The sequence below is a fragment of the Antennarius striatus genome, chromosome 15, assembly GCF_040054535.1.
Source record: "Antennarius striatus isolate MH-2024 chromosome 15, ASM4005453v1, whole genome shotgun sequence".
NCBI lineage: Eukaryota > Metazoa > Chordata > Actinopteri > Lophiiformes > Antennariidae > Antennarius > Antennarius striatus.
In genome coordinates, this window is record NC_090790.1 from 21,233,011 (window position 1) to 21,254,055 (window position 21,045).

The following is a 21,045-nucleotide window of genomic DNA, read 5'->3' on the forward strand; positions in this document are numbered from 1 at the left end:
AGACGAGACACAGGTGTGTGTAGATGAGACACAGGTGTGTAGACGAGACACAGGTGTGTGTAGACGAGACACAGGTGTGTAGACGAGACACAGGTGTGTGTAGACGAGACACAGGTGTGTAGACGAGACACAGGCGTGTAGACGAGACACAGGCGTGTAGACGAGACAAAGGTGTGTAGACGAGACACAGGTGTGTGTAGACGAGACACAGGTGTGTGTAGACGAGACACAGGTGTATGTAGACGAGACACAGGTGTGTGTAGATGAGACACAGGTGTGTAGACGAGACACAGGTGTGTGTAGACGAGACACAGGTGTGTGTAGACGAGACACAGGTGTGTGTAGACGAGACACAGGTGTGTGTAGACGAGACACAGGTCTCACCTCCTTCCTGTACAGGCTGGTGGTGACCAGGCTGGTGGGGGCGTCGCCCCTCACGATGGTCTTCAGCTTCAGAGCCTGGAGATGAAACACGACAGACGTGAACCCTCTGACAGATGGTTCTCCTCCGTCATGGAGCAACGCAGGAAAACAACACGGATGTTAAACACAGACGCTGACGCTGAGTTTCTCCTGAGGTGGTAGGGTCGGTGGTAGGGTCAGGGTTAGGGTCAGGGTTAGGGTCAGGGTTAGGGTCAGGGTCATGAGTGGAATCACACAGTCAGGAGAACACCAGAGGTGTTTCATGGGTTCTGGACACCGTACTCAAACATAAAGGAGTGACGACCCATCAGGCTCCATGACAACAGAAGGCGCCTCCAGAATGAGGGGACCGGAGTGCTCATGTCACATCCCAGCATCCTTTGTGTCCACGTTTTATAGGAACCATGCAAACGAGGAAGAAGCACGACCAGGAACACGGACAACATCAGAACTCCTGTCCAGTAATGGAACTGGTCCCACATGGACGGGATGAACCACTTCCTGGTCCACCAGTTCACCTCTACCACAAAGCACCGGTGCTGGGGGTGATGTTTGAGGGCTGCAGCAACACGCCACTGGCATGCAGAAGGCGGGGCACTCACAACGCAGGTTGCCGGGGTGACAATGTTCAGCACACATGGAATGTTGTCTTAGGTCCTCACAGGAACACATGAACAACAGAACCGCCTGAACACGCTGCTGTGGGCGTGTCTGTGTGCTGTGTGAACGTCTCCAACCCCAGAGGTGGACGGAGCAAACACACACATGGTGGATGGATACATCAGTCAGACCGGATCTCCTTCTTTACCACGTGTTGGTGTAAGGAATGCCGTCAAGCTGAAGGAGTCCTCTCAAATCTTGTTGAGTTGTAGGACTGTGGAGGCAGCTGACAGGTACAGCAGGCCAGGCGTACTGCAGCTCCAGTAGTAGCAGAGGCAAAAACTCGGGTCTGGGAGTTCATGGAGGTCATGGAGGAAGACTATCGGTCAGCCTCGTAGAAATTCTGGCAAACCACTGGGCGCCTCAGGAGGGGAAAGCGCTGCACACCCAAGTGGAGGAGTTTAAGTATGTTGGGGTCTTGTTGACGAGTGAGGGAAGGATGGAACGTGAGATTGACAGACGGATCGGTGCAGCTTCTGCAGTGATGCAGTCGCTGTATAGGTCATAACCCCTAACCCAAACCCCTAACCCTAAAAGTCACAAGACGAAGCTCTGGATTTACCGGTCAATCTACGTTCCTACTCTCACCTATTGTCAGGAGCTGTGGGTCATGACCCAAAGGACAAGATCCCGGACACATAGCAGACATGAGCAATGACCTCCTGGAGGCTGAGAAACACACAGCTCGTTTTCCTGAACACAACGTCAGAAACACAACACCACATGTGGTTTCCCTGCAGAGCCCTGATTGGCCGTTTGTTTATAGTCACCTGTCCTATCCGGACAAACTCTGCCTGCCGCGCCTCCTCCTTCTTACGCGCCGACTTTGGAGACTCAGGAAGAACGTCGCTGAACGACCGCCGGTTCAACATGTTCTGTGGAGAAAAGGGAACCTAAAGATGGAGCACCAACACACACACACACACACACACACACACACACACAGATGGGGAAAAAGAAGGCAGACGGGTCTTAGAGGCTGACCCTGGAAGGACATCAGATGTGAAATTAAACAAGAAATAATGTCAAAGGCGATGGTGGAGGAAGGGGGGGGCAGGAGGAGGAGGAGGGCCACCCAGCTGAGAACGCCAGCCTCGCAGAGGAGCAGCTCCAGGCATAGGATCTGAAGACGCCCCCCCCCTACCCTGTGGAGGTCCGGTAAGACGCCCCCCCTACCCTGTGGAGGTCCGGCATGAGCCCCCCCTACCTTGTGGAGGTCTGATGTGAGCCCCCTCTACCCTGTGGAGGTCTGGCGTGAGCCACCCCTACCTTGTAGAGGTCCGGCGTGTGCCCCCCTACCCTGTGGAGGTCCGGCGTGAGCCCCCCCTACCCTGTGGAGGTCCGGCAAGACGCCCCCCCCTACCCTGTGGAGGTCCGGCATGAGCCCCCCCTACCTTGTGGAGGTCTGGTGTGAGCCCCCTCTACCCTGTGGAGGTCTGGCGTGAGCCCCCCCTACCTTGTAGAGGTCCGGCGTGTGCCCCCCTACCCTGTGGAGGTCCGGCGGGAGCCCCCGCTACCCTGTGGAGGTCTGGCGTGACCCCCCCCTACCTTGTAGAGGTCCGGCGTGTGCCCCCCTACCCTGTGGAGGTCCGGCGGGAGCCCCCCCTACCCTGTGGAGGTCCGGCGGGAGCCACCCCTACCCTGTGGAGGTCTGGCGTGAGCCCCCCTTACCTTGTGGAGGTCCGGCGTGTGCCCCCCTACCCTGTGGAGGTCTGGTGTGAGCCCCCCCTACCCTGTGGAGGTCCGGCGTGAGCCCCCCCTACCTTGTGGAGGTCTGGCGTGAGGTCCTGGTACAGCGAGCCGATCAGCATGTCCAGCGTCCGCTGGCGCTTCTGGGCGAAGGTGGGCGTGTCCAGCGTGGCTTTCTCTCCGTTGATGACTGCGGGGTGTGAGGAAAACACGTAAGACCCCAGGCCACTGGGGGGCGCTGTTCACACGATAGCTGCTCTTACGTTTGACTAACAAAAAGTCCCTGAACTCCTGGTGGTCGGTGAAGACAGGCGGAGACGGGAGGGGCGGTCCGAACAGCGGGACGCTCTCCTCTGAGAAGATCTTCAACCTGCGACAAACACAAATATGGAGGTGGGGCCACGGCGTGAGGTCAGTGACGCCCAATGCCGGATTGGACCAGAAAAGACCCGCCTCCACGACCTCACCTGTAGCTGTCGTACTGGCTGTTATACTTCACCAACGCAAAGATATCTGGAGGTGAGTCAAGGACATGCCCACTGAAAACAGTCAGCACGAGGAGCCGCCGAGGCTCCGCCCCTTTTCGGGGCGTGTCAGGATACGGGTGAAGTGCGAGCGAATCATCGACGGCTTGAAGGATGAAGTCGCATCGTCGCCCTCCTGGAACACGATGGTCACAATGTCGTTTCCGATGTGTCGCTTTCTCTCCACCTATCAGAGGAGAAGCAGCAAAGACATGACTTTGCCCAGCAGCCAGTGACTCCGCCCAGCAGCCAGTGACTCCGCCCAGTAGCCAGTGACTCCGCCCAGCAGCCAGTGCCTCGTCGCTTCAAACACATTCACTGGTTTTTACCTTTAATTCACTGGATATCTGTTAGCCACGCTCCCTGCCCGGTGGACATTCCCACCGTTGGCCACACCCACTGCTGGCCACACCCCCTGCCCATTGGCCACACCCCTGCCCGTTGGCCACACCCACCTGCTGCTTGTTCTCCCTGGAGTAGGGCAGCATGGTGGACACGTGGAACATGAGTTCGTGCCCCTGGTAGACGGTGTAGATGGAGCGGATCCCGGTGGTGTCGTCTGAAACAGAGGAAACGCTCCAGAGGCTGTTCTGTCACCCCCCCCCAGCCCATCCCGGCTCTTACTCTTGGTGTCCAGCCCCCCGCGGTATCCAGCCCATCCCTGCAGCGTGATGAAGTCGCCCAGCAGACCGAGGAACTTATCGAAACTCTCGCTTCCTGTCTCTGAAAGGATCACATGACCTCTGAGCACCAATCACACGACGTCTGATCAATGTGTTCAAAGTGTTTAATAGAGCTACCGTTACTAAACATCTCGTCATCCGTCAGCTGGCCGTCTTTGGCGTACAGGACGCCAAATTTAAAGTTGACAGAACCCTGTGAAGAGTTGGATCCAAACACAGAAGGCAGAAGGAGAACGGTCAGCGACCAACGAGGAAACAGATGCCAGAAGGTGTTTCATGGTGGAGGTTTCACATCTATCACAACACTAAAGGTCAGACACGGCGTGGAACCAGTCCACCGGGGTCGCGTCCCGTACCTCCTGCTCCTCCAGTACCAGCAGATCCTGAGGACAGACGATATAGGTTAGCGTTAGCGCCTAGCGGCCGGCCAGCGCTCCGGTCCCACCCCCACGGCGCTAGCCTCACCTTCTGAATGTCCGGGTTCAGGATCTCCCGAGGGCCCTTCTCGAACCGGTCCATGCTCATGGCACTGGAACGAGGAGGAAGTAGTCATGAAAAAGGAAACAGAAGAACGACTGTTTGGGATCAATAGTAGACAAACAGCCAGAATGGCAGCAAGAAAACAGCAGGAAACCAGCAGGAAACCAGCAGAAAACCAGCAGGAAACCGGCAGGAAACCAGCAGGAAACCGGCAGGAAACCGGCAGGAAACCAGCAGGAAAACCAACAGGAAACCAACAGGAAAACCAACAGGAAACCAACAGGAAATCAGCAGGAAACCAGCAGGAAAACCAACAGGAAACCAACAGGAAACCAGCTGTAAACCAGCAGGAAAACCAATAGGAAACCAGCAGGAAAACCAACAGGAAACCAGCAGGAAACCAGTAGGAAACCGGCAGGAAACCAGCAGGAAACCAGCAGGAAAACCAACAGGAAACCAGCAGGAAAACCAACAGGACACAGCAGGAAAACAGGTTCAGTTGGGTTTTTCTGTCTGTTAAAGCGCTTTGAAATGTCTGCTGTCATGATTAAGCGCTATATAAATAAAACTTGATTGATTGAAAACCAGCAAGAAAACCAGCAGGAAACCAGCTGGAAACCAGCAGGAAAACCAACAGAAAACCAACAGGAAACCAGCAGGAAACCAGCAGGAACATCAACAGGAAACCGTCAGCCCCCTAACGCTTTGTGAAGCGTGTGGTGAAGCGTGTGGTGCAGCGTGTTGTGAAGAGCATGGTGCAGCGTGTGGTGATGCGTGTGGTGCAGCGCGTGGTGATGCGTGTGGTGCAGCGTGTGGTGATGCGTGTGGTGCAGCGCTTTGTGAAGCGTGTGATGCAGCGCTTTGTGAAGCGTGTGGTGCAGCGCTTTGTGAAGCGTGTGGTGCAGCGCTTTGTGAAGCGTGTGATGCAGCGCTTTGTGAAGCGTGTGGTGCAGCGCTTTGTGAAGCGTGTGGTGCAGCGCTTTGTGAAGCGTGTGGGCGTGGCCTCACCTCAGGATGGACTTGACGGACAGGGTTTTGGTCGGGCTGTAGGGGAGGCTGATCTTCAGGGTGCCCTGAAGAACAAGAACACAATTGGGGATTACCACCTGGCGCCCTCTGCAGTCAGGTGTTGCCACTGGCGACGCGTGGAGCGGTTGACGTTCCTTCAGCCGGTGGGTGTAACCCTGAACCGCTGAGGTTCTCACCGCGTTCAGGGGACTCACCGTCTTCCTCCAGAGGATGGCTCGGTACTGAGGAACCCGCTGGTTGTTCTGGTCCGACAGGACGACCGACAGGTAGAAGGGGTTCTTCTCTGCGTCGGTACCAACATAGTTCTGGTGGACTGATAGGGGACACAGATGAAGCCACATGACCTCTGCCTGACCTCCAGCCCCCCATGTTCTTCTGAACCTCCTGTCTGCTGTGTTTCTTTCTTCCTGCTATCCTGATTCCACATTAGCCCGGCTCTCATCATGACTTCACGTCGTTTGGTTCAGGGGTTGAAGGTGACCAGGAAGTAGAGACCTCATCCTGTGGATGAATCATCTTAGATGCCTGGACTTCATGGTGTTCCGTTCTGTGGTGCAGACGGTTCTGTTGGACACAGATGGTCCAAACGCACCGAGCCTTCCTCCTTCAGAACCGCTGAGCCGCCAGAGAGGAGGAAACGCTCACCCTCCCTCTTCCCTTTGCTGTTATCTCCTTCCTCCTCCGTCCTTCATCTCAACCTGTTGCTGAAGATATTCCTCTGATTGGAGCCGCCTGACACGCTGAGGCTAACACGTTAGCCTGGAACCAAGACTTACAGCCTGACACGCTGGAGGCTAACACGTTAGCCTGGAACCAAGACTTACAGCCTGACACGCTGGAGGCTAACACGTTAGCCTGGAACCAAGACTTACAGCCTGACACGCTGGAGGCTAACACGTTAGCCTGGAACCAAGACTTACAGCCTGACACGCTGGAGGCTAACACGTTAGCCTGGAACCAAGACTTACAGCCTGACACGCTGGAGGCTAACACGTTAGCCTGGAACCAAGACTTACAGCCTGACACGCTGGAGGCTAACACGTTAGCCTGGAACCAAGACTTACAGCCTGACACGCTGGAGGCTAACACGTTAGCCTGGAACCAAGACTTACAGCCTGACACGCTGGAGGCTAACACGTTAGCCTGGAACCAAGACTTACAGCCTGACACGCTGGAGGCTAACACGTTAGCCTGGAACCAAGACTTACAGCCTGACACGCTGGAGGCTAACACGTTAGCCTGGAACCAAGACTTACAGCCTGACACGCTGGAGGCTAACACGTTAGCCTGGAACCAAGACTTACAGCCTGACACGCTGGAGGCTAACACGTTAGCCTGGAACCAAGACTTACAGCCTGACACGCTGGAGGCTAACACGTTAGCCTGGAACCAAGACTTACAGCCTGACACGCTGGAGGCTAACACGTTAGCCTGGAACCAAGACTTACAGCCTGACACGCTGGAGGCTAACACGTTAGCCTGGAACCAAGACTTACAGCCTGACACGCTGGAGGCTAACACGTTAGCCTGGAACCAAGACTTACAGCCTGACATGCTCGATGCCAACATGTTAGCCTGACCTCCGAGACAAGAAGCAGCCGATGGATCAGAGAGGAAACTCTAAGAAGCGTTCATTCCTGCAGCATCTGAGAGACGCCTCATAACCCCCCACCCACCCACCCACACTATCCCCCTCCCACACGACCCCCATCAGTCCGTGACGGTACACACACAACTGGATGTGTGTGTGAGCAGCACTGACCTTTCCCCAGGAAGTATTTAAAGAACCATCTGGTGTGATACTCTGGATTCTCCAGGTGAACGTCGGTTCTCCTCCAGGTTCCTGGGGTGTAGTCCAAAGTCTGTCACTCACACACACACACACACACACACACACACACACACACACACACACACACACACACACACACACACACACACACACACACACACACACACACACACACACACACACACACACACACACACACACACACACACACACACACACACACACACACACACACACGTCTGGAGATCAGAGCAGCCTGAGCAGCAGTTTGTCAACTGTTGGTGAGTGATCCTAGAAAAGTTGCTCAGATGACCCGAGCCTAACCCTAACCTAATCCTAACCTTAAACTAACCCTAACCTAACCCTGAACTAACCCTAACCCTAACACGAAAATAACCTAACTCTAACCAACCCTAACCTAACCTGAACCTAACCCTAACCCAACCCTTGCCCTAAACTAACCCTAACCCTAAACTAACCCTAACCCAAACCAGTGCTTCTTGGGTAGGGGAGCAACACGTGTGTCTAAACACGTTTACTGTGTCTAAACACGTTTACTGTGTCTGAACACGTTTACTGTGTCTGAACACGTTTACTGTGTCCAAACATGTTTACTGTGTCCGAACATGTTTACTGTGTCTGAACATGTTTACTGTGTCTGAACATGTTTACTGTGTCTAAACATGTTTACTGTGTCTAAACACGTTTACTGTGTCTAAACACGTTTACTGTGTCTAAACACGTTTACTGTGTCTAAACACGTTTACTGTGTCTGAACACGTTTACTGTGTCTGAACATGTTTACTGTGTCTGAACATGCTACAGGACAGCATAAAGAATAATGAATATAGGCGGGGCTTAAAGACATCACACCCAATCAGGTGATCAATCAGCTGATCAGTTGGAGTTTATTCATTGAAACGTCCTGAATGTCACAACAATCATCCTGTTTGTGATGCTACTGCAGTGAACATCAGATAAGGTGGGGTATCAAACTGCTCAATATACCCCCCCACCATACCAGAGGAGCTGAAACACTGACCCCCCCCCCCACCACCACCACCATAGCAGAGGAAATGAAACACTGACACCCCCCCCACCATAGCAGAGGAGCTATGAGCAGCTGTGAGCAACTGTGAGCCTGAATGAAATAATTGTAGACGTTAATCCTGATTAATCCTGATTTTTCAATCTTGATTTATTAATCCTGAGTTCCTCTGTTTGATAAGAAAAAGACAAATCTGCACAAATTCTTTTATTCATTTTTGTTTTGCGGTTTAAAGTGTTTTATATATTGTTCTCCTCAGTTAATGTTTCTGAACTGAATTTGAATGTTATTATTTAGTGATTATATTTTATTTTTCAGTATCGAATGGTGCAATAACTTGGTCAAAAGTTTTTACAGTTTAAACAATTTTTTTAAATTTGAGGCAAATTGATGCACTTAAAGTCTTTTCTGCTCTACATTAAAAAATTTATAACATTTTTCTTTGTTATAAGTTGAACTATACATTTCTTTTTGTTTTCTTTAATGTCAATAAGGATATCATGTAATGCAGAGGAGAACTGAACAGTTTGATAGACAACTGATATTATTTATAGTTGCGGCGGTGAGTGGGGGGGTGAGCAGGTGTGTGATCCTGAACAGGTGTGTGCTCCTGGTGTGTGTGGCGCTGTGGCACCTCGTCTGACGAGCCGTTCTCCACCCTGAAGCGCCCCGCCCTCTGAATGGCCCCGTCGGCATCGCTGGAGATGAGCTGCGAGCAGAGGGGGTTACGTTAGGGTTAGGGTCAGGGTTAGGGTTAGGGTTAGGGTTAGGGTTAGGGTCAGTGTCCATCTGCAGTACTTGTGTCAAACTCAGGCCCCGGGGCCTCGCTAGTTGCTGCATCCGCTTTGATGTGCGTCGCGCCATCGGGCGTCCCCGGGGGGACAGTGGCGGGAGGGCGTGGTGCAGGAACCTCATATGAGACAACATGGAACCTCCACACCGGACCCCCAGGTCAGGATTTAAACCCACAACCACTTGCTCTGAGGCAAAACTAGCCTGATGACATCATTCGAGCTACAAATTAGCATCAGCACTGTGAATCAATCAGAGCGTGATGACATCAGCCTTCCCAGAAGCCTTTGTTCCACATGGGCGTGGACTGTTGGCGACCGGGACAGAAATTCAAGGAGTCCTGACCTTCACCACCAGCAGGTGGGGGGGGGTCTGGCATCAGTGGTACTGATAACGGTGGGGGGGGCGGGGCGTCAGCAGCACTGATAAAGGGGGGCGGGGCATCAGCTGTACTGATAACGGTGGGGGGGGCGGGTGTCAGCGGCTCTGATAACAGTGGGGGGGCGTCAGTGGTACTGATAAGGTGGGGGGGGGCGGGTGTCAGCGGCTCTGATAACGGTGGGGGGGCGGGGCGTCAGCGGTTCTGAAAAGGGGGGGCGGGGCTTCAGACTGAAGACACGATAAGAAAACACTGGTGAACCAGTCCCAGTCTGCCACTGAGCTCCGCCCACTATTGCTCCAAACGGACGCGTGATGATTCCTGATGATCCAATCAGGTGCGGCGTGTCACTATTGATCATTAACTGCCTCATTAGCATAAATATAAGCAGATATCTTGATGTTTGTGACTGAAACATTCATTCATGAATAATTCATGAGCTTCAGCCTCCAATCAGCATCAAGCAGGACGTTCAGTTCTGAGATGTAATGAAGATGAGAAGGGGGGGGGTCTACATCACTGCCCCCCACCAGCAGCAGCTCTGGTGTGTTGTTGGCGTGTTGTTGGCGTGTTGTGTTGCTTCTCTTCACACTAATCAGTCAGGAAGCAGCGCTACGCTACACGCTAGGACTTCCTGCCCCTCTGGGCTATCGGGATGCACAGAGCCTGTCACACACACACACACACACACACACACACACACACACACACACACACACACACACACACACACAACACACACACACAACACACACACACACACACAGTGCTGCAGCTGCGTCGACCCAAACAGGCAAACCCTGGAGCCCCGTGATGCGGGGGGGGGAACCACACCCAGTCCATCATGACATCACACCCCCCCCTGCCCTCCACTCACACCAAGAGAAATAAAGGTCAGACAGAATGGGGGGGGACACTCACCAGCTCCACAGACCCGTAGTGTCTCCTGCTGAAGTCTCCACGGCGACAGCCCAGGTCCTCGGAGGCGGAGCTGCAACGAAACACACCGTCACACACGAGACAGCATCACACACACACAACATGGTGTCTCAGACGTGACACACGGCTGCAGCATCTCTCCTCGTGTTTCCTTCACCCTGTGTTCGCTCCTGGTCGGCGCTGCAGGTGGAGTGTCCCCCGCCCACCTCTACAAACACGTCCAACAACCACCGTCTGAACTATGAACACTGTGATGCGTTCAAGTGTCTCTGACATCATCCCTCTGTGATGCGTTCAAGTGTCTCTGACATCATCCCTCTGTGATGCGTTCAAGTGTCTCTGACATCATCCCTCTGTGATGCGTTCAAGTGTCTCTGACATCATCCCTCTGTGATGCGTTCAAGTATCTCTGACATCATCCCTCTGTGATGCGTTCAAGTGTCTCTGACATCATCCCTCTGTGATGCGTTCAAGTGCCGCTGCAGGCCCTCCCTCTCTGTAGTGGCATCAGTTTCACAGCGTCCTGCAGGTGAACTCGTGTCACTGACGCCCCCACAAAGCTGGGGTCCCCCCCCCACCGTGACCTGAAACAATCATTTTCCTCTTAAGCACAACCCCCCCACAAGCCACGCCTCCACAAGCCACGCCTCCACACCGGAGTAGGTGGAATCCCGGCCGGTTTGCGACACACACACACACGCAGAAACACACACACACACACACACACGCAGAAACACACACACACACACACACACACACGCAGAAACACACACACACTCACACACGCAGAAACACACACACACACACACACACACACAGAAACACACACACACAGGCACACACACTCACACACGCAGAAACACACACACACACACACACGCAAACACACACACAGACACACACGCAGAAACACACAGACACACACACTCACGCAAACAAACACACACACACACACACACACACACTCACCGCTGGTTGAAAGTCAACAGTTTGGTCGCGGAGGGACCTGAACCGGGACCTGAACCGGGACCTGAACCGGGACCTGAACCGGGACCTGAACCGTTCATGTTCTCCGGGATGTCGGTGCGGCGGACGAGGCGGCGACACACCGGCGTCTCGAGTCTCTCCAGGTTCCAGTGCCGCTAAGCGCGCGACAGCATCTCAAACGGAACGCTTACCGGATTCCGGTTCGCTCCTCTTTCTGCGCGCGACCGTTTACCGCGAGCCGGTGGAACGGAACGGCGCTGCCACCGGAAACGGCTCTCCTCCCTCCGCCTCTCCTGCCCCTCCCCCTCCCCCTCCCTCACATCAACCATTCCGAGCTCGAGACCTCCACCCGCTGGCTCCACGTCACTGACTAGGTGTGACGTCATCTGCAAAATTGGCATATTGTCTGCATGTCCGGTATCCAGAGCTTGAAGTGACGTCAATGGTTAAGGGTCGAATCTCATCATGGGCTCTGACCAGAGGCCTGTACCGTGAGGCTGGATTACGGCTTAGCCAGATAACTTCAGGCTTAACCCTGGCTTTTCGGTACCATAAAGGTGGATGATTTCTATGCTGAACACCTAACCTGCTCCGGAGCAGGATAAGTTCAGGATAAGATCAGCAGGTATAACAGCCCCACCTACTGACCAATCAGAGCTCAGCGGGTATAACAGCCCCACCTACTGACCAATCAGAGCTCAGCGGGTATAACAGCCCCACCTACTGACCAATCAGAGCTCAGCGGGTATAACAGCCCCACCTACTGACCAATCAGAGCTCAGCGGGTATAACAGCCCCACCTACTGACCAATCAGAGCTCAGCGGGTATAACAGCCCCACCTACTGACCAATCAGAGCTCAGCAGGTATAACAGCCCCACCTACTGACCAATCAGAGCTCAGCAGGTATAACAGCCCCACCTACTGACCAATCAGAGCTCAGCAGGTATAACAGCCCCACCTACTGACCAATCAGAGCTCAGCAGGTATAACAGCCCCACCTACTGACCAATCAGAGCTCAGCAGGTATAACAGCCCCACCTACTGACCAATCGGTTCTCCTGAAAACGGGCCGTCCGTTCCCTGAGAACCCGGTGGATCTCGGGTCACAGCTTGTGTGCAGAGCGCTCAGGCAGAGAGAATATTTAGGGATGGCTGTAATCCGGTGGGGTTGGCTGAACAATGACTGTAGAAAGGTAGAGGTTTTGGGGGGAGGGGTTACATTACATCTGTCAGCTGCTGGAGCCTCACATCAGGAATGGAACGCACCCCAACCCCGCGCTGACAGCCCCACACAGTGTGCATTGACCTGAGGGTCTTTGAGACAGTTCATATATTTCTGAGTGATGTTGGTCATTATTATGATGTCCTGGAATCCCTCGTTGGACGGGTTACAAGCAAGACAGATAGAATGTCATTGATCAATGATTTGTTTCAGTAGATCATGGATTGATTGATTGATTGATTGATTGATTGATTGATCGGTACTTTAATGTATTGTGTTGGCGATGCTGAAAACCTGTGAAGAACACAGTACGTAGAGCTGTTCATAAAGTCACGGGGCTACGATCACATGTCATAACCAAACATGTGGTTCACACACACATGTATGAACACACACATGTTACTGTAGTCAGACACACAAGTGCAGTCATAGTGGGGCAGTAATATTATAATGGCACTAACTTCCTCATTGACGCAGTCGGCCATGTTTTCCCAGAGATCCTTGCTCCGTTTGGCAGCTGCAGCTGTGTTGCTTTTTGCCTGGATTATTGATTTGTATTGATCGTATTTATTAATTATTATTGTTTGCTCCTCCGTTGTGAAATATGCGTCTCGGGCCGGTTTGTTGCATGTTTGTGATTGGTCGCATGCAGCAAACTCCGCCCTTTTTATGTGAGCGCGCACAGATCTAGAGTGGACAAGTCTGGATTGAATTAGTGAGTTGATAGCCGGCTTTATGGAACCGAAAATCTGGAGGGTGGATGTCTGGGTAAGTGAAGCCAGATAAGGAAGAGGAAGCCTGACTAGGTTAATCCAGCTTTATGGTACAGGCCTCTGGGGGCGGTACGGGGGGGGTGGGGTCCTGACGGTACGACACCAGAACCCGATCAGAACCCGGATCTGTTGTGCTCCGGGTCACTGTGGGAACAGATAAGTGGATCCTGATTCCGGTTCCTGCCAGTGTGATGTCAGCTTTAAATTAGGCTCAAGTCTAATCAATACTTTATCAACAGATATCTAATCATTGATTTCTGGGTGTTCCTCTCTCTGAATGGCCAATCAGCAGGTAACTGACACTTCCTCTGCCTACCCAGAGATCACCTCTGCAGCCATGTCAGCAGGTCATTGGTTCACCGCTGAAGCCGTCGAGTCTAAGCAGGTTCATGACAAACTGATTAGCATTAGCACCGTTAGCATTGACAACAACAGTCTTCAGCGCCAAAACTTTTGTTTTTAGGCCCTTTTTTCTAACAGACTAGAAGCCCTAGCCCAGCCTATCCTAGCATATCCTATCCTATCCTATCCTAGCCTATGTAACCTGTGGGCGGTTACAGCTGATCCTAGCTCCTGATAGAGACCCCGTCCTGGAGGTTTTTCCCTTCATTGTTCAGAGGCTGCAGGTGTGAATCAGGTGAGACCTGAGCTCGGAGCATCGGCTCAGCCCCGGACGGCGTTTTCTTGCTCACACAAGCTACATGAAGGCATGGAGGAATTCTGGGCTGCACTCAGCTGCTCATCATTTTTTAATCAGCAGACCCCCCCCCCAAGATGCAGGAAAACACCTACAGCGAGCAGCACCTTTAAAAATAGCTGGCCCCCGCAGCTGGAGCCCTGGAAAACAGGAACGCCTCCATGCGTCCCCCTTTGTTTCTCCTCAGGATCTCCTTACAGACTGGGAACCTGAGAACTTTGTTCAGAACCCAGAGCAAACACAACCTTCGTGAATGCTGCATGAACGTGGCCCCCTAGCGTGACCCGTGACAGGGCCGCTCACATGGCCCCTGCTGCTTCTAACCACCGCTCCTGAAGGAACGGAGCCGGGTTTGATTTCATGTTGGCTTGGCTCGTGTGGCCTGAGAGGCGCCACAGACGGCAGGATAACCCCCCTTGATTGGACAAACACACCTGATGAAGGCATAATAACCCCCGTGATTGGATCTTTATTAGACTACGTACCCCTAGACCATATACCCTGAGACTATATGTATATAGTCTCAGGTTGTATATACGTAGTCTCAGGGTGTATATAGTCTCAGGGTGTATATAGTCTCAGGGTGTATATAGTCTCAGGGTGTATATAGTCTCAGGGTGTATATACGTAGTCTCAGGGTGTATATAGTCTCAGGGTGTACATATGTAGATGAACACGTCCTGTGGTCCAATCCGTGTCTGTGAGAGTTGACTACGTGACTGGTGGTGTCGTCGCGGACGACGTGGAGGCAGGGTGGACCAATGACAGGTCACTTCTACAAATAGAAATATACGGAATAAGAAAGCCAAGGTTCTGGTTTCCCTCTCAGAGAACCAGCACACCTGGTCGTTCTCAGTCACACGCCTGGAAACATGGAACTAATGTGACTCATTTCTTGATAACACGAAGCTTCATTTGATTCCATCTTCATCACATGGCAGTCAGACTGACGTCATCATCATCATCGGATCAAAATGTATGAGTTAAACATCTGCTCCTCTGCCAGGTTAGCAATACATACCCCTCAATCACACAGCAGTGCATGCAAACACACACACACACACGTATGCAGACATTTAGCTGCTTCATTTCTCGCTGCGACCCAAATGCCAGCGGGTCAGCAGAATGTCAGGGAGTCAGGTGGCGGCGATTGATGATGACATTCAGATCCAACGCGATCAGATCAGAATTAACCTTCTGTTCGTGTTCAGACAACACCCTACGTGTGTGTGTGTGTGTGTGTGTGTGTGTGTGCATTTCCACATACTTCTTCCTACTACTAGAAATTATAGTAACTGTTATTATTATTAAATATTATTATTAATAATGTATAGTCTTTTAGAAAATCTATATCTATAAACAGTGAAAATTGCTCCTCAAGTCATCAGTATAATTTCCTTAGAGTTCTACACATTATAACCTACTAATAAAAATGAAGCATCTTAGATGCCCGTGACTTTTTGCTAAATAGCACTTTTTTGTTTTCCATCCCTCCAGCAGAGAACGGCCATTTTCTACAGGGAGAGTCTGCCCTCTAGTGGTTGGAACGTGTATCACAAACGCAGACTAAAGACATCAAAGTTAAGTTGGGTTTTCGTTCCTGAAACAAACGAGGGAAACATTTTTTGTGTGTTGTTTACGGTACTATTATTCCTGAAGGAACGGCGTGGAACACGTTCAGACGTGAGGTTCCTGATGAAGGAACGGCGTGGAACACGTTCAGACGTGAGGTTCCTGATGAAGGAACGGCGTGGAACGCGTTCAGACGTGAGGTTCCTGATGAAGGAACGGCGTGGAATGTGGTCAGACGTGAGGTTCCTGAAGGAACGGCGTGGAACGCGGTCAGACGTGAGGTTCCTGATGAAGGAACAGCGTGGAACGCGGTCAGACGTGAGGTTCCTGATGAAGGAACGGCGTGGAACGCGTTCAGACGTGAGGTTCCTGAAGGAACGGCGTGGAACGTGGCCAGACGTGAGGTTCCTGAAGTTATGGCGTGGAACGCGTTCAGACGTGAGGTTCCTGATGAAGGAACGGCGTGGAACGCAGTCAGACGTGAGGTTCCTGAAGGAACGGCGTGGAACGCGTTCAGACGTGAGGTTCCTGATGAAGGCACGGCGTGGAATGTGGTCAGACGTGAGGTTCCTGAAGGAACGGCGTGGAACGCGGTCAGACGTGAGGTTCCTGATGAAGGAACGGCGTGGAACGCGGTCAGACGTGAGGTTCCTGATGAAGGAACGGCGTGGAACGCGGTCAGACGTGAGGTTCCTGATGAAGGAACGGCGTGGAACGCGGTCAGACGTGAGGTTCCTGATGAAGGAACGGCGTGGAACGCGGTCAGACGTCAGGTTCCTGAAGGAACGACGTGGAACACGTTCAGACGTGAGGTTCCTGAAGGAATGGCGTGGAACGTGTTCAGACGTGAGGTTCCTGATGAAGGAACGGCGTGGAACGCAGTCAGACGTGAGGTTCCTGAAGGAACGGCGTGGAACACGTTCAGACGTGCGGTTCCTGAAGGAACGGCATGGAACGCAGTCAGACGTGAGGTTCCTGAAGGAACGACGTGGAACACGGTCAGACGTGAGGTTCCTGATGAATGAACGGCGTGGAACGCGGTCAGACGTGAGGTTCCACCTGAAGGAACGGCGTGGAACGCGTTCAGACGTGAGGTTCCTGATGAAGGAACGGCGTGGAACGCGGTCAGACGTGAGGTTCCTGAAGGAACGGCGTGGAACACGTTTAGACGTGAGGTTCCACCTGAAGGAACGGCGTGGAACGCGTTCAGACGTGAGGTTCCTGATGAAGGAACGGCGTGGAATGTGGTCAGACGTGAGGTTCCTGAAGGAACGGCGTGGAACGCGGTCAGACGTGAGGTTCCTGATGAAGGAACGGCGTGGAATGTGGTCAGACGTGAGGTTCCTGAAGGAACGGCGTGGAACGCGGTCAGACGTGAGGTTCCTGATGAAGGAACAGCGTGGAACGCGGTCAGACGTGAGGTTCCTGATGAAGGAACGGCGTGGAACGCGTTCAGACGTGAGGTTCCTGAAGGAACGGCGTGGAACGTGGCCAGACGTGAGGTTCCTGAAGGTATGGCGTGGAACGCGTTCAGACGTGAGGTTCCTGATGAAGGAACGGCGTGGAACGCAGTCAGACGTGAGGTTCCTGAAGGAACGGCGTGGAACGCGTTCAGACGTGAGGTTCCTGATGAAGGCACGGCGTGGAATGTGGTCAGACGTGAGGTTCCTGAAGGAACGGCGTGGAACGCGGTCAGACGTGAGGTTCCTGATGAAGGAACGGCCTGGAACGCGGTCAGACGTGAGGTTCCTGATGAAGGAACGGCGTGGAACGCTGTCAGACGTGAGGTTCCTGATGAAGGAACGGCGTGGAACGGGGTCAGACGTGAGGTTCCTGATGAAGGAACGGCGTGGAACGCGGTCAGACGTCAGGTTCCTGATGAAGGAACGCCGTGGAACGCGTTCAGACGTGGGGCTCCTGACGAAGGAACGGCGTGGAACGCGTTCAGACGTGAGGTTCCTGATGAAGGAACGGCGTGGAACGCGTTCAGACGTGAGGTTCCTGAAGGAACGGCGTGGAACGTGGTCAGACGTGAGGTTCCTGAAGGAATGGCGTGGAACGTGTTCAGACGTGAGGTTCCTGATGAAGGAACGGCGTGGAACGCAGTCAGACGTGAGGTTCCTGAAGGAACGGCGTGGAACACGTTCAGACGTGCGGTTCCTGAAGGAACGGCATGGAACGCAGTCAGACGTGAGGTTCCTGAAGGAACGACGTGGAACACGTTCAGACGTGAGGTTCCTGATGAATGAACGGCGTGGAACGCGGTCAGACGTGAGGTTCCACCTGAAGGAACGGCGTGGAACGCGTTCAGACGTGAGGTTCCTGATGAAGGAACGGCGTGGAACGCGGTCAGACGTGAGGTTCCTGAAGGAACGGCGTGGAACACGTTTAGACGTGAGGTTCCACCTGAAGGAACGGCGTGGAACGCGGTCAGACGTAAGGTTCCTGATGAAGGCACGGCGTGGAACGCGGTCAGACGTGAGGTTCCTCCTGAAGGAACGGCGTGGAACGCGGTCAGACGTAAGGTTCCTGATGAAGGAACGGCATGGAACGCGGTCAGACTTGAGGTTCCTCATGAAGGAACGGCGTGGAACGCGGTCAGACTTGAGGTTCCTCCTGAAGGAACGGCGTGGAACGCGTTCAGACGGGAGGTTCCTGATGAAGGAATGGCATGGAACGCGGTCAGACGGGAGGTTCCTGATGAAGGCACGGCGTGGAACGCGGTCAGACTTGAGGTTCCTCCTGAAGGAACGGCGTGGAACGCGTTCAGACGGGAGGTTCCTGATGAAGGCACGGCGTGGAACGCGGTCAGACTTGAGGTTCCTCCTGAAGGAACGGCGTGGAACGCGTTCAGACGGGAGGTTCCTGATGAAGGCACGGCGTGGAACGCGGTCAGACTTGAGGTTCCTCCTGAAGGAACGGCGTGGAACGCGTTCAGACGGGAGGTTCCTCCTGAAGGAACGGCGTGGAACGCGTTCAGACGGGAGGTTCCTGATGAAGGCACGGCGTGGAACGCGGTCAGGCATCCGTTGTGCTCGACTCCAACACCACAGAGCCCAAAATGCTCCGGGTCTCATTCTGTGCTTGTGCTGAGGAAACAAAAGGATTCTGATAATGGTTCTGAAAATAAGCCACAAAAGCACGGGGAACAGGTTCAGCCAAACATTCGTGTGTGAAGGATGGAGAACATTAACGCCAACGAGTTCTACTGCAGCAGAACCGTCCCATTCCCACCGGGGGAGACAGCCGGCGAAACCCCAGCACGGAGACTGTCCACACCTCAACAACTCAATGTGAGCCTCGACGTCACAACCTCGGCTAAAAATACCCCCCCTCTGTTCTCCACACCCCCCACCTCTTTGAGCCGCTGCTAAAAGACCACAAGAGGAAAATGTTCAGCGACCCTCATGTTGGTCTCAATCCCCCCAGGTGGGGTGGGGGGCAGCGGCTCGGTGGGAAGCGTCCCTGAAGGGTTCTCACTGCACATACTTACTGCACACATGGATGCGATGGCGTGTGAACACCAGTGCTTTAGTGTTTGGTGGTTTGCGGCGGTTGGGGCAAATCTGTGACCTTGGCCGATCCGCCGCCGTAAGTCCAGGACGCCATGATGGGAAGTGTTTTTGTATGGGGGAGGAACGTGCTTTCAGCCCTTAAATGGAAGCAGATGTTTTGGGGGACGACTGCAGGTTTACGTTGGGCTGGAATCGACAGAGGCTCTCTCTCTTTCTGCTCGCTCTCCCCTCGTCTCCACGAGTCGGAGACGCTTCTCTGAGCTACAAACCACATCTGGGAGCGATTACAGTCCAGAGTCGACGGGTTCGCCGGGGGGAGGGCCTGACGAGACGGCTGAGCGCCGCCTCACAGCACCGCAACGTCCCAGGGGCGTTCTAGAGAGGAGTCAGACGGCTTGGAGAGGAGTCTGATCATGTGGACCGACGGTCTGGAGTTTCTGTCAGTCAGGTTCAGGTCCATCAGGATGAGCAGAACAGAACCAACTAGACCTGCTTCAGGTTGTCTGGACACGTCTCACCTCATGAGGAGACGTCTCCAGTTCTACCAGAACAGTGATCAGAACACGCTGAGAGGTCCACGCCCGCCTGGGAGATAAAAATGTGGTTTTCACAGGGGTTTCCATCCACCTCCACAAGGTGGCGGTGTAACGCAGCAGCAACCCATCCAGGTTGGTGTCTCACCTGCGCATCAAACCAGAGGTTGATCTCACCAGAAGGGGGGAACTCCCAAATGTTGGGGCGTCTCTGCAATTCAAAGATAATTTTAAATGATTTTTTTCTTCTTTTAAATAGCTGCTAACCGGTTAGCTGCTTTCAAGTCTTCCACACCTGGACGTCCAGGCCACGCCCTCCCACCTCATGTCAACAAATGTGCACGAAACAGATCCTGACATCTCCATGGTATTCAAACGGAACATCAAGCTGGCATGAAGGCGCTAACGTGTTCCTGAGGCTAACGTGTTCCTGAGGCTAACGTGTTCCTGAGGCTAACGTGTTCCTGAGGCTAACGTGTTCCTGAGGCTAACGTGTTCCTGAGGCTAACGTCTTCCTGAGGCTAACGTCTTCCTGAGGCTAACGTGTTCCTGAGGCTAACGTGTTCCTGAGGCTAACGTGTTCCTGAGGCTAACGTGTTCCTGAGGCTAACGTGTTCCTGAGGCTAACGTCTTCCTGAGGCTAACGTGTTTCTGAGGATAACGTGTTCCTGAGGCTAACGTGGTTCTGAGTCTAACGTGTTCCTGAGGCTAACGTGTTCCTGAGGCTAACGTGGTTCTGAGTCTAACGTGCAAGTAGATCAACTAATTGCAGAAACAACTAAGCTAGCTACCTAGCTCAGCATGGTTGGTGCTAAACCGCCGGTCACCAGGTTGGCTGGGCGGGAAAAACGCGGAACCCTACAGACACGGAACCCTAAGGACACGGAACCCTAAAGACACGGAACCCTGAAGACACGGAACCCTGAAGACACGGAACCCTGAAGACACGGAACCCTAAAGACACGGAACCCTGAAGACACGGAACCCTGAAGACACGGAACCCTAAAGACGCGGAACCCTACAGACATGGAACCCTAAAGACACGGAACCCTAAAGACACGGAACCCTGAAGACACGGAACCCTACAGACGCGGAACCCTACAGACACGGAACCCTAAAGACACGGAACCCTAAAGACACGGAACCCTGAAGACACGAAACCCTAAAGACACGGAATCCTAAGGACACAGAACACTAAGGACACGGAACCCAAAGGACACAGAACCCCAAGGACATGGAACCCTGACGACACGGACCCTAACCCCTAACCCTACCATCGTACTCCAATCCCAAGTGACTGATGGAT

At 53.3% G+C, this 21,045-nt stretch overlaps 1 protein-coding gene across 9 annotated transcripts in view; it reads right to left on the reverse strand.

Moving 5' to 3' along the window:
- Nucleotides 1-21,045, reverse strand: part of garnl3 (GTPase activating Rap/RanGAP domain like 3) — a 34,141-nt gene that overhangs the window by 9,966 nt on the left and 3,130 nt on the right. For 3 of the 9 annotated variants that reach the window (XM_068334057.1, XM_068334051.1, XM_068334059.1), the window contains exons 1-17: nt 11,408-11,703; nt 10,421-10,490; nt 8,963-9,037; nt 7,251-7,350; nt 5,683-5,801; nt 5,468-5,532; nt 4,445-4,508; nt 4,336-4,362; nt 4,097-4,172; nt 3,921-4,019; nt 3,752-3,855; nt 3,375-3,483; nt 3,240-3,285; nt 3,036-3,142; nt 2,847-2,962; nt 1,854-1,976; nt 385-459 (exon numbers count right to left, since the gene is read on the reverse strand). In XM_068334057.1, coding sequence (XP_068190158.1) covers nt 385-459; nt 1,854-1,976; nt 2,847-2,962; nt 3,036-3,142; nt 3,240-3,285; nt 3,375-3,483; nt 3,752-3,855; nt 3,921-4,019; nt 4,097-4,172; nt 4,336-4,362; nt 4,445-4,508; nt 5,468-5,532; nt 5,683-5,801; nt 7,251-7,350; nt 8,963-9,037; nt 10,421-10,490; nt 11,408-11,505 — 1,473 coding nt within the window. In that variant the 5' untranslated portion in view covers nt 11,506-11,703. Of the gene's footprint in view, nt 1-384; nt 460-1,853; nt 1,977-2,846; nt 2,963-3,035; nt 3,143-3,239; nt 3,286-3,374; nt 3,484-3,751; nt 3,856-3,920; nt 4,020-4,096; nt 4,173-4,335; nt 4,363-4,444; nt 4,509-5,467; nt 5,533-5,682; nt 7,016-7,063; nt 7,139-7,250; nt 7,351-8,962; nt 9,038-10,420; nt 10,491-11,407; nt 11,704-21,045 lie in introns of those variants that run through there. The other 6 variants (XM_068334052.1, XM_068334056.1, XM_068334053.1 and 3 more) reach the window with 5 other exon arrangements.